General features: G+C 40.9%; 1 protein-coding gene across 1 annotated transcript in view; it reads left to right on the forward strand.

Moving 5' to 3' along the window:
- Nucleotides 1-8,946: 8,946 nt before the first annotated feature.
- Nucleotides 8,947-14,538, forward strand: part of LOC115239688 (netrin-1-like) — a 172,499-nt gene continuing 166,907 nt past the window's right edge. The window contains exon 1 of the mRNA XM_029814346.1: nt 8,947-10,389. Coding sequence (XP_029670206.1) covers nt 9,000-10,389 — 1,390 coding nt within the window. The 5' untranslated portion in view covers nt 8,947-8,999. The remainder of the gene's footprint in view (nt 10,390-14,538) is intronic.

A 14,538-nucleotide genomic window follows, 5' to 3' on the forward strand; every position in this document is an offset into this window, starting at 1 on the left:
ATATTTAGGTAATTAGAATAAAAAATATATATGTATATGATTGAGAGAAAATGAATAATTATAAATACGGCATACACACATACATACATAAACGAACTCTTACACAAGGCACACGCATACACACTGACACGCATACAATTTACACATACGGTACAGAGCAATACGTGATACTTCTGTGGAGGACAGGGAACAAAAAGATAATACAAGTGCCAGAGAGCATTCCTAGGAAACTCTTTTTGCGATCGTTTTACCGTCTATGGTTCTTTTTCCTTTTTATCCTCGAAACGAGTGTGCATCTATTTACATATTAGCGAATGAATCGCCTCGCGATCCGTAGGATCGTTCCTAAGCCGTGCTGTCTGTATCTATAATTATTGCGAAGCGACACGACACGACTCGTAGACATAATTCACGTTTCTTCGAGTGGAGATCGCGATGGTGTCAAGTGTATTGGTAACAAGAAACACGTCCTAAATGAATCACTTTACGTTCTCCATAAAGAAATTTCAAACATGTGCTCATAAATCGAAGATAACGACTGCTTTGATATTTTTGTTCGAAAAATAGAAATCAACTCCAAATTGGAAAAATTTGCAATTTGAAAATTGTGGAAGATCTGCTTTTAATTGAAATGGTTAATTAATTGAAATCACAAACGTTAGCATGCGTGAACCGCATTTTTGGCTTCTGCTATCATGATTCAATTACGGCATAATAATCTTTGCATAAAAAGATTAAAATAAATATCTTACGAAAACCGCGATATTAATTTTTAACATATGTCTAGTAATAAACGCGGATAATTCGTAGATGGCTATTTAATTTTCTCCGAATATAAATAATACTTTACTTTCTCAAGAAAATATCCAACAGTTGGCTGTAAAATATCATAAATTGCAACGTGTTTTATTCTTCGAATAATGTCAGATATAGTTTAGTCAAGATTAAACAACAAAGGAGTATCGCGTTTGTAAACAAATGCCTTGACACTTTCCGCGCAATCTCGCTCCCGCGGACGCGAACTAATTTATAACGCAACTCACCCATCGCGTACGATAAAAAGAAAATAAGTGGCGATGCCACTCCTCTGTGGAAGTTTCGGTGATTCCCACTGTTGTTTAGCGACCATCGTTGCGCGACCACACGCGTTTCTCTCACACGTAACAGCGAAACACGTTTCACCGGCAGTCGAGTGCTTCCTCGAGGTGTCACGCGTTACTTTCAACGGTATATTTCGTACAAATACTATACTACTTTTAGACGTAATTTGTAAGCTTCGTAGAGTGAAAAAAAAAAAGAAAACTGGGAATTATAAGTGATGCGAACGGATCGCGGCGTGGACGAGCACGCATGTGAAGCGATAATTTGCTCCTCTCTTTTTTTTCTTTCACATGGTGAAAGAAAAAGAAAATACATTATTATTATTACCGCGCACGTATTGCCTCCGCGTATTCGACCGGATTTTCCATTTTCTTTATCGCACGTTCGCTCGTCCCCGCTGCGTATCCGTGTTTTAGAGCCGCAATGTGTTTTTCACAGACAACCGACGTAAATATCTCGCGACCAAGCGCAGAAACCGTGAACGACGTGGTGGGCGCACGTCGTTGTCTTGTAACATTGTAAATTACTATAAAATGGCGAACGTTTAATAAATTATTTGATCAAATCTGCTGGGCGTTTCCTTATCGCGTCCAAATCCTTGCCCCGATATTTGATGGTTTTCCTGCCTACAAAGTATTCCGAATAAATACTTTTTTTTAATAGATTTTTTTAGCGAAAATGTCGAGACATTAACACCTTTTGAAGAATGAAATTATTTATAAAACTAAGCGTCAAGTTGTATAACGTTACAAAAAAGAGAGAATTTTGAAAATCTATTTTTCTCTCCAATTATTATATTACTTGTATTAATTGCCATCTTTAGCTTAATGTAACATTAATAGAATGAAAAGGATATAATTCAAATAAAAGGTTGTTTTATAAAGTGAAATAATCAACATATTTTTTAATCGCAGATTAATCGTAATAAAAATCACAAAATGTATGACTACTTAAAAATACATACATTTTATAACATTTATTAATATATTATATAAATATTTGTCATACTCATTCAATAAGATGTTTAGTAATATTACCGATATATCAAAAAAATAATAAAGATAGATTATCTCAAGAGATGCCTGCGGTGTATGCATCATCTTTTTATATTAGCTTCGACATTATAGGCATAAATTAGTTCGACCTAAAAAAGGGGTGACCGTCGTTCGAGGAATATTCGCGTGTAGCCCGCGTTCGGGCGTCATAAATTCCTCGACTTTACATGGGGTTAATCCTAGAATCGTGAATATCGGCACGAACCTCGCCCGTTTCCAAGGATTACGCAAGATGACTTGCCCCAGCTACAGACGGTTTCAGGAAAGCCGCCGATCGTGCGTCATTTGGAGAAAAAAAAAAGGAGCAATCGTATACATACGTTAATCAACCGAGGAAGATGAATCGTTCACCTTCTGCTGCGTTACTTCGGAATTTCCGTGGGAACTCGTGCAAGGAATTCACGAATCCTCTATTGTTCCTACATCTCGTTCTCAAACTCGTCGGATACTTCAAAAGAATATTCGTATTATTTCGTTTTTAATATATTTTCTATATATATATATATCATTAATTATTCAGAAAATATTGAAATGTCGAGCATAACAAAGCCTCGATATTTTTATCGATTAAAAAGTCGACTGCTCATTATCGCAGGTTTAAATCTCTCTATCAAAGTTAAATCCATTCAAAAAAAACTGAGAAACAATATTACATTTAGATTTGTTACATATTTATATTCTTGAAATCTCTCTCTAATTTGAAACCTCTAAATCGTTTTTGCAAGCATGTCTCTCGAATGTAAGACTCTCCATTCATGAAATAAATTCTGAAAGATGGGAAGAGATTGTGCAAGATCTCGCAATGACTTTTTTTTACGGCGTGTATCCATCGGGCCGACCATTATCCACGGTCAGACCGACACACGACTTCCAAAGCGCGACGGAAGCGGCATGAAAGGGTCGATCCCCGCAGAAACGGAAGGAGCTCGTAAGAATCCTGATCTCGCAAGCAAGGGCGAGAAGAGGATATCGCGATCGGTCAGCGGTGTCAACGATAGCGTTTTCAAGTTTTAATCCGCGCGAGGCCTAAGCTGTAAAGCCCGGACGTCATCACGGCCGTTTCGTGCCCATCTAACCGCTCGTCCAGATTACATTAATTCGATTAATGGATGCTGCCCATCGTCCACGCGTTCATGGACTTCTCTCCGGCTCGCTCGTCGTCCGTTCGATAGAACACAATTCCGAGAGAGACAAGTACATTACTGACACGACAAAGATAGATGATAATAACAATGCGATGTTTGGCGAATGCAAATTTAAATAGACTTATTAATATTAACTTTATATTAACATTGCTCATTAAAATTCACTATAGTTAATTTATGTTTATAACATATAATACACTCTCTGGTTGTGTGATTTAATTACTCTTTGATTGTGTGATTTGATGTATGTACCGAAGAGAGAGCATTGATTTTAATATCGATATTAATATTTGATGTTGATTTTCTAAGGCCATAGTTTTCGTATTCATAATAACTGCGTAGTCATAATTCAAGGAAGGAAAGAGAGAGAGAGAGAGAGGGTGCATTTAATCATTGAGTGCAGCGGGTCACACTCGCCTTGATGCACGCAAGCGGGCGGTGGTGATAACTTTTTATCAAATTTACGATGTCGCGTTCACCGATACCGTGACTTCCAAGACTTTAAATCTGGTGCCCTTTGCTGGTTCACGGGTTTTGATCATTGTAATGAATAGTTAATGGTCGCCGTGGCACTCGTATTTCGAGCAATTGCGGGTAATATTAATGTTACGTTTATACGTGGGAGTCGAGTCTAGAGCATAATTGTACAGAGTGAAAATTGTTATCCACTTGTATTCTTAAAGCTTAATTTACAAAAACTGATTCCCGTAGCACAAATAGTTTTTAGATTAAAATTAATCGAAAAATAAAGAATTTTTTGAAAATGCTATTAAGTTACATATTCTTAATTTTGAACATTTAAACTCAAGCGATAAGTAATATTGCATCGGTTGTTTTTACAGCACACATGTTTTACAAGGAGATTTAACAGAAAATCGTATAAAAATTAATTTATATATAATTTTGTCGCATCTTTGTACGCAGTGCTATAGTTCCTATAAATAGCATAAATTGTAAATAACAACGCATCTTGTAAAAAAATTGTCAAGCATTCAGATCAAAGGTACGAATCCACGCGAATTCTGAGATAGTATTATGTTCTCTTGGTGTTCGCGGAGAATTTATTAACACCGAGATGTGTTTTTTTTTGCAGCCCGGCGGTGCGATGATTCGGAAAATTAGAACTTGTTATTCGCATTTGTTATTAATTTCGGCTCTCTCGGGTGACCGCTGCGTGGCCCGCTTTGAACGGCACGAGCAATGCCACGGGCCTGACGCGATTCGCTGAGCGCCGCTGTTTGCGCGTGATTTGATTCGCGGCGGGCCGCGCGCCGCGCGAAATGGCCGCTAACGCGCCAATTTTCGAGCGCTCCCGTTGGAGACGCTCAATCTCAAACATCCCGCCCGCCTCGCCGAAACTCCGGCGACATAGCACGCCGCTGGTTAGCGCCCCGTGGGCCCCCGATACGCACGATGCTCGCGTATGATCCACGGCACGTGGTCGATCGGTGACACGTGTGGTCGATACGCGAGAACTGTGCAGTGCGTGTCGGAGTGCTACGGTGCATCGGAGTGTCCGCCGAGACGAGACGAGAACGAGGCGGAGATGTCGTGGTGCGAGCCAGTGCTCGGTACGTATGAGTTGTGTTATTAGCGTAGGTAGCTCTAATTGTTTCTCAGCGCAGGAGAAGCAGCGCGGGGCTCGCCTAGCCTTACGTGATCTGCGTGACGCCGAATTCCACTCCTGGCGCGTGGACGCGGGGGGCGAGACGCGGGAGCGCGAGCTGGAACGGCACAGCTGATCGACGCTGCGAGAGGTTACAAAGAATGCCAGGTAATTTTTGATTCCAGTAGCACAAATAGTTTTTAGATTAAAATTAATCGAAAAAATGAAGAATTTTTTGAAAATGCAATTAAGTTACAAATTCTTAATTTTGAACATTTAAACTCAAGCGATAAGTAATATTGCATCGATTGTTTTTATAGCACACATGTTTTACGAGGAGATGTAAAATCGTATAAAAAATAATTTATATATAATTTTGTCGCATTTTTATACGCAGTGCTATAGTTCCTATAAATAGCATAAATTGTAAATAACAACGCATCTTGTAAAAAAATTGTCAAGCATTCAGATCAAAGGTACGAATCCACGCAAATTCTGAGATTGTATTATTAAGTATTATTATTTCAATCACGAAATATATATATCCTTTTGCGTGCGAGGATACTCGTATATCTTGAATAATCCTCCCCGATTTCCGACACTGAATACGAGGCCTAAGGAACGCGCAAAAGAAGGAACGCGTTTTAACGCGACGAGGTAGCGCTTGTGAAAAGCATTCCAGCCACCACCTGCGTCGAACGCCATAATTATGTTTCTTGTGCTTTGGGTACTTTGGAATCTGCGTTTGGATACTTTGCCTGCCCGGAGGATGGCCTTTCGGTACATAAATTGCCTTCTGTCAGACTGCGGGGCGCCTTTAAACGGTGGCCCCGCGTTTTCACGCGTCTTTCATCTCGAGCGAGTTGTATCGCACCGACGCGGCATTTTCTTCACTTTTTATAGGAACGTTGCATACATTTAAGTATACGTAATACATTTGTTGAATGCGATTCTTTCTCTAATTTTTTAAAATTCTCGAATTGGGAAAGTTGATTAAGTGCTCTGATTCCCGGTATTTTCTAAGGTTTTAACATTGAATATCTTGGTATCTTTATTCGTTTCCATCAAATTAAAATTTTCGTAAAAATATATTAATTAACTCTTTATTTGTTTTATTTAAATTAATTAACTTGTATTAATTCATGATGTACATTAAATAGAGCATACCAGCTAATGTCAAGAAAGAATTTTAAGTAACATTCATATATAAGATTACTAGACTGCATATATCTAATACAATCAATAAACTGATGCATAATTAACGAATGTGACACTAGTGTAGGCTATCTCTTTAGCAAGAGCAACAGGAAATGTATTTCAAAAATGCTGACGGTATAGTTATCGCTATCTGAAACCACCGCTAATAGAAAGGAGATTGCTCTGAAAGATTCCAACCGGGGAGAAAAAACTATAACGAATCTTAGATCAACCTTTAGACTCACGAAGTGATCCAGGACTGACTTAATTTCGCCTGGACCTATATTTATCGTATCCTATACCAGATTTCGGGCTGTCAAGTTAGCCAACGAGGCCTTTCCACATTGCGGTCCAACAGGAGTTTGCGTGACGGCAACAGACGTTGCTCCCTCCTCTCCCCATTCCTCCTCGTCGACTTTTCTCGTTTCTTCTTTCTCATTTTCTGCATCTTGGTCTGTTTTTTTTTTTTTTTTTTTCTTCAATCGCCAATTTCTCTCTCTCTCTCTTTCTCTTTCTTTCTCCCTCGACGAAATCGACGGAAGAACCCACTCGCCCGTAGGGAGATCGCGATGAAATAATCCGCGGATAAATTCCTCTCGGGACAGAGAAGCGAGCGTTCTTTACGATCCGCTCGCGGCGACCGATTCCTTGAATGAACATGTCCCATTGACGAACAATGTTCGATTGCTTCATCGATACCTCTCGCATCCACTCTTGAACATTCATAGCAATATCCATACGGGATATCTTATAAAGTATTTGTTCAATAGAACCGTAGTCGAGAACTGAAGTAATACTTCTTATCAAAGATATTGAGACATCAATTTACTGTTATACGAGCGGCTTTTAATGTTGAAGTCTTATAACTTGAAACTTATATAATTAGATAGAAAAATATTTAGTCGCGAAGAAGGATAATGCCCAATTAAATTTTTCTATGGGAATAATTTTTGACCTTGAGAAAATACATAATATATTATAATATATATTATAATATATATTATAAAATATCATAATATATATAATAGTAGAGTATATTAAAAAAAAATTATCTGTTTATTTTATTATTCACTTATTGTTAGTTGTAGAGTCTATTTGCATTATAACGTTATATAATAAATCTTCATTGCAGTCGCAAGGATTTTATTTCGATATTTTGTATCTCATAATTTCAATTATAATCTAGAAGAACGTTAATCAGAGCCAGTTAATCAAGACATTACTCAATAGAGGCGATATTCAGCGGTAGAGTGTATTAACGGAAACGGATTACATTGAGCAATATTATGCTTGAGTACATAGAGGGACGATGATTGAACGGCCAAAGACAAATAACGTACATATACACGTGTACTGTCCACTATGCACTATGTGCTACGCAAAGACGGTATGTACAGGAAATTGTAATGTTACATAATATTGTGCATATCGTATAATATATTCATGTATGTAAATCCCTCTCTTGTGACAGAAAATTATTGTATAACGTTTCAAAGAAAGAGGACGAAAATGTAAGTCGGATGTGAACAGATCATCTTGATAAGATTAAAGATATGTATATATTTTGTCACACTATTACTGACATTTTTTTTTCAAAAGCGACTTTTTTTCAAGTGCGATTATATAGAGAGAAGACTTTCCGCTTTTAAATACAAAATTTTATCGTAATTAAAATTGAAAAACAATAATGCATTAAATACATTTTTTCTCATAAACTCAATCTCCTCAATCTTTCTTTCGAATATTTCTACGTGAAAGCAACTCTCTATTACATATCTAATATATAAATAATCCGAATATTTTATATAGAACGTTATTACTTCTATCATCCATATTAAATTAGAATCACGTGTAATTCAGACGCAACAAAAAAAGAAATCCGAAAATCAAACGAGCCAACAGGTTAACGTTTAAAGTCGCCGAAATAGAAGAAAAAAAAATAAAAGTCACGCAATGCGTCTCATCCTTTCTCTCCCATACGAAAAAAAAGCATCCTCGGGGGTCAGTTGACCGATTCCGGTCCATGGTAGCGCACGCAGCATCCCTCCGGCGCTTTGAATCCGTGGACCATCTCGCGTGGGGGCCGCGAGCGTGCCGTCCGATTGGCCCACGTGAGCGTGCGAGCGAGAGCGACGGCGTCGTTGGCCGAACGGAGATGAGAAGGAAAACCGAGTGAAGGGGAGGAAGGGGAAGGGAGGGTGCACGCATCGGCGGCGGCGGGGTGGGGAGGGCCCGCGACCGGAGAGGGACTTCGCGGCAGTTCGGATGCGCATCGTGCGAGGACGGCGTTTCAGTTAGCGGCGAGCCGCTGTCGAGATTAGGATTGTTTTATCGTCGGTTTCCGATTCACTCCCCTCGCTTTTCGCGCCATCGAAGGCTCGTCCGTCGATCGTTCCTCGATCGTCCGGATTCGAACGAGACGCGTTTTCGGAGATAGAGGTCCGCGTCTCGCGCTCGTTGTGCCCGCGGAATTCTTTTCGAGTGAGAGGAACTCTTTCCGAAGTGGTGAATCAAACGGTTTCCCTTGGACGGTAAATTTGGTTTGAGTGCGTGGAACAGTGCGTTTATTATTTCGTGAGGATATATAATTAAATTCGTATATCGCGATTGTTATACGTTTACTAATACGTCTGAGCTAGTATCGATATAATGTGAATCGCTGTGAGTGAGTGAAGAAATTCAAAGAGATAGAGAGAGAGAGAGAGACGGACGACACAGAAATTAAACGCGCTCCGATTTCAACATGACGCGGAGCGTGGCCTAAGACCGATCGCATTTCAGTCCCTCTTATCTCGGAGGGAAAAGTCAAGCAAGAGAGGTGAGAGCCACCAACTTCACACCGTACCCTCCGACAAGGAGTGTTCCCCGAACAACGTTCGCCATCGGTGCTGAAACATGAGGGAGATACAACGAAGTTCCTTCCGGCCCGTCCTCGCGACGATCCTGTTCGGCCAGTTGCTGTTCCTGCTGTCGCCGCAGCGGATCCACGGCGAGATCTACGCCAAGATGTTCTCCAGCCAACAGAATCCCAGCGACCCGTGCTACGACGAGGACCGGCCGCGGCGTTGCATACCCGACTTCGTGAACGCGGCTTTCGGCGCGACCGTGGAGGCGTCGTCCACGTGCGGCACCGGCGGGCCCACCCGCTACTGCGACGTCACCGACGAGCCCGGCGGCAACGCCGGCATCGGCCACTGCCACGTGTGCGATGACAGCACGCCCCGACGGCGCTTCCCCGCCAGTTACCTGACTGATCTCAATAATCCAAACAACGTCACTTGCTGGCGCAGCGAGCCGCTCGTCAGCTCGCAGAGCTTCTCGGCACCGCCTGACAATGTCACCCTCACTCTCTCGCTTGGCAAGAAGTACGAGCTGACATATGTCAGTTTGCAGTTTTGCCCGCGCGCCGCCAAGCCGGACTCGATCGCTATTTACAAGTCCATGGATTACGGCAAGACCTGGCAGCCGTTCCAATTCTACTCTTCGCAATGCCGCCGGGTCTACGGCAGACCGAATCGCGCCACCATTACCAAGTCCAACGAGCAGGAGGCACGGTGCACCGACAGTCACCGTTACACCGGCGGGGACGGCCTCGGTCCGGTCGGCAGGATCGCCTTCAGCACCCTGGAGGGCCGACCGTCCGCCGCCGACTTTGACAACTCGCCGGTGCTGCAGGACTGGGTGACCGCCACCGATATCCGCGTGGTGTTCAACCGGCTGCACATGCCGCAGCAGCCGGATCAGGTGACGTCGCACAACGGAGCGGAGGACCATCACGTCGCGGCGATCGGTCTCGAGGAGATGACGAAGCGGGAACGCGAGCGCGAGGAGCGTCTCAAGAACCAGAAGAACGCGATTCTGTTGCACGCGCAGCAGGAACCCCTGGTCACGGCGTTGCCGTCGGTGCACCAGGTGCTCGCGCCCCAGGAGATGCAATCCAACGATGCGATCGATGCCGCGGTGCGGGACATGGGCTTCGTCCCGATCACCGTATCCACGACCACGACGCCGACGCCGGCTAGCAACGGCGCGGTGATAATGGTACCGGTCGGTCTAGGTCCGGCGACCGCCACCATGGCCCACCATTACGCGGTCTCGGACTTCGCCGTGGGCGGCAGGTGCAAGTGCAACGGCCACGCGGCGCGCTGCATCCCCGGCAAGGACGGCGAGGTCGTCTGCGAGTGCAGGCACAACACCGCCGGCAGGGACTGCGAGCGGTGCCGGCCCTTCCACTTCGACCGGCCGTGGGCCAGGGCCACCGCCAGGGACGCCAACGAGTGCAAAGGTTGGTGGGACACGATCTCGATAATAACAGTAATTATAGTTTACGCGCGTGTCGATTGCACGCGGATTTCATTCGGGTTACGATGATGGAGTTACGTAAAAGTTACGCGAATCGCTAAAATTGCATATAATAATACTTCTTAGAATATAATTTATATATCAATCCATCTATATTGCAAAAAATCTTTGATCTTAAACACATTACTATACTTCTTTTTTATATCAAATTCAAATACAATTCGTTTTTTAATACGTCACTTTAATATTTTATGCGAATAGAGCATATAATTTTGCAATAATATTAATATTCTTTTAATATTTTTTACATACTTTAATTTAGCTAAATCGAACAATAAAAGAACAATTAAAAGATCGAACGATTAATGAAATGAATCTCAAAAATCATGCAATATATCATCGATATACATAAAAAAATCTTTCGATAAAAAGATTGATTAGACAACTTGATTTTATTTTTCGATATTACAGGTATTTTGACAAATATTATAATATAAAACTGCTTCGAACTGAATGTTGACATTGTGAATCAACTGACAATGCGATGACGAGATATCTTTATAGTATAATTCTTTTTGCCAAACAAAAGAGAATGAAATATTATTCTCACTTTATACTCATAAATTACTTAGCTAAAATGCATCGGTGATTCCTCGTCGTAATTAGAGTTAGGCCCCAATTACAGTTAGACGCGCTCAAATACCGACGATTATTCAAACTGCGAGAGATGCAACTGCAATTTGATTTCGTGGCGTAGCGTGGGCTTGTGCGGTAAGGAGAATGCATTTTCGAAGCTTTCATGAGTAGAGTTACATAAGTTTTGATAGTTGCGTATATTGCGTGGTCGGAGGGATAGCAAAAACAGAGTCGAATTGCGAAGATATGTAAGCGAATACTTCGAGAATAATTGATAGGTTTATCGATGATTTTTTTTGTCATATGGTTTTGTAAATGAATTGATCGTAACATTATTGTTATGAGACATTATTATTATTATTATATTATTATTGTTATGAGAAAATTAGGGAGCACATAATATTAATAATCCAGAAAATATACTCAATAAAATATTTCACATACATATTAAATTAACATATTGACATTTATAACATAAATTCTGATGGGGATACAATAATATCATCGTAATAATTAACTCGAGATAATTTATGAAACTTTTTTCAAATATAAAGTTTGATGCAATTGTTTTTAATATCAAAGATATTTCGATACGGAGTTAGATCGACGATATGGCTGGTCCGATGGGGAGTCGCCATATGCGATGCTGTAGCAAGCTAAACATCTGGACGCTGTTTACGAATGCAAAATTAAATGGACGTAGATGCAGCTAGCTTTGAGGCTGGCTAATCCTTTGTAACTTCCGAACAACGTATTACTTTTCAACGTAGCGGAAAGGGAGAGGGGAGATGCAATGCATATTAAACAGTTATCTATCACTTTACGATAGTGGTGTAAATTTAATTTTTTTTTTTTTGGTCGACAGAAAGTTTCGTTCTATTTTCATTAAATATAATTCATCGTTATTTTTCTTTAATTTTGTCCCGCAAAAAGTGTGACCGTTTAAAAAATAAAAATTGTATTTATATAAATTTTATTTCATTAGATAAAAAATATATATTAGATTTATATAAAATGAGTGCCAATATGAGTGGAATTTTATAATTTTATACTTCGTACGGTAAACATGATAAAATTCTGTTATACGATCTCTCTCTTCGTTTATCCCTATAAATCTGCATCTTGGCTCTTTGTCGACGTAATCAGGCGCATCAATTCGCGCTTTTTCTTTTCTTGTTCATTCCATGCGAATGAACAAGATGCTCTTACCGATTCGTCGCGGATTTCGGGGGCTACGACAATAATCTCGTGTCACCGATGAGACTCTCCAGGAACGTCGGTTGTATCCAGCGCCCGTTATTCAATGCTATATTTATTGAATCTGTGGGATCAGGGATCCATCGTGGGGTGCGCATTCGGGTCTTTCGAGAAGTAAAAAATAAACATTGAGAAGACTCGCTCGATTCCGCGTCCCTTCTTGTCTACTACCCCTCCGTTGTCTCTCCCCTTCCTCTCTTTCTCTCTCGTGTTCCCCGTCTCGCGTCTCTCTTCCGAACGATCCCGGGGTTAGACCGCGCTCTTTCGGGGCTCGTCCCCTTAATTCGAAGCGGCGAGGCGTTGCCCTCGAAGTCTCTCGTATCGCGGAGGCCGCGTAGCCGAAATCAAAAACGTCGGAGGGTAAAACCACCCTCTAAAATCGTTTCGAATCGATAAGGGACGGACGCCACCAGAGAGAGATTCTCGCGCGAGGGCCGCGCGGCGGCGAAAAATGTAATCGGATTTAATTGGATCGGTGATTGCGAGAGGACACCCTTGTTTATTTTCGGGAGCTATAGAGCCGAGAGCGCGCGAGCGAGAAATGGAAGTCGCTCTCGAATGCGGCCCGAGAGCCGCGCGACTTTTGCTCTTATCGGCGAGCTCGGCGTTCGATTTTTTTTTTTTTTTTTTTTTTTTTGCACGAAAACCCTGAATTTTAATCCGTATTGGCGATTTTAACGGTGCTCTTCGTATGCAGTTACGCGAGATACTAGCTACCTGAGTGTCGTTGATTTCGAAAAAAAAAGTCCAGAATGGGGTGCAGCATCCACTTGCGAATATTTCACAACGCTTTCTGATTTTTGAATTTGTTCCATAAATTTAAAACAAAGAATTAATATACCGAAGGAATAACGACACAAAAGAATAATTTTCAATTGACACGATATTCAAGAAATATAATTTAGTGTTGACGGTATATATCTGGAATATCTATTCTATTTTCTTCATTACACATCATAAAATTAAAAGAATAATCACTGTCGTTGTAAAATCAAAACAATCGGGAATCTATATTTTAAGAACAAATAGGAAGAGAGAGTATCACAATACTGATTTAAACGAGTAAATGTCAGCGCGAATATTTGATCTGTATACAACGACGCGCCACTCGTATTAATTAAATAATAGACTCACAGCGAACCGTAACTAACGTTCTCTGTGAACAGTTAACGCAATGTTTTCAGCAATTGGAAATCGCGAACAGAATGGAGAGGCAGTCAAGCGGCGGGACGATTGTCGATTACTCCGATTAAAAAACACGCCGAGATAATTAATTAATTACACGACGAGCCGTCGAATGCGAGATGCGAAAAATTGGCCGTTGCAAATGATAATATCGCGACCGGACGAAAAATGATGAAACGCTTTCGAATCGATCGATCGATCCTTCGCGTCGCGTCGATCAGGATTGCGCGATCGGTCATCCGTGAGCAGATTGTCTCGCGCGTGGAACATCCGTGCACACGCGTCCGACCGCGATTGTCACACCGGAATCGTTTCTCCTTCATACCGTATCGTTTCTCTCGCCCTTCTTCGCTCCATTTCGATATTGCGCTTTCACGCGTGTAGATAATCGTCGGCCGATTTTCCCGCTCCGGGAGGGACGAGAGCAGATAATCGGGTGGAAAATATTTTTAATTCGGTTAAATTAAGTTAGGTTTAAATTACATTTTGAATCTAATTAAATAATACGGGATTATATATTTTCCTATCAGTATGTTTGCAAAGAAAGTTCCATAAATATGCTCCCAAACGTGTTTGCAAATGGAAGGCATCGATTGCCTATGTTTGCGTAAATCCGGAATTTAGTTGCCCGCCCGGATAATTAACCGATGCTAAATAGAAATCGAATCAATGTTTCTCATGCACTGCTTGTATGAAGATGTATAACATTTATATACCGGTGTATATTAAATCCAGTTCAGCCTGTTTATACGCGAATAAAATTTATTTTCCAATGAAGTTACACGAATATTACATCGATTAATATCGTAAATTATGCATCGGATATAAATAAATTTTTTTAAATATGTATCAACGTTAACAAGTTTATTTATAACAAGTTTATAAATTATTTAGAAAATTATGAGTCATTTATTTATTTATTACAAGTTATGAAATCTGTTTTAGACGGATACATACTTTATATATATAAATTTATGTAAAAAATCCTGAAATCATATTTTTTGGTAATTTTTAATAGAACAAACTTTTTGTCTTCTAAAATATATATATAATT

Source organism: Formica exsecta, unplaced genomic scaffold (genome assembly GCF_003651465.1).
Source record: "Formica exsecta isolate Colony F162 unplaced genomic scaffold, ASM365146v1 scaffold393, whole genome shotgun sequence".
Taxonomy (NCBI): Eukaryota; Metazoa; Arthropoda; class Insecta; order Hymenoptera; family Formicidae; genus Formica; species Formica exsecta.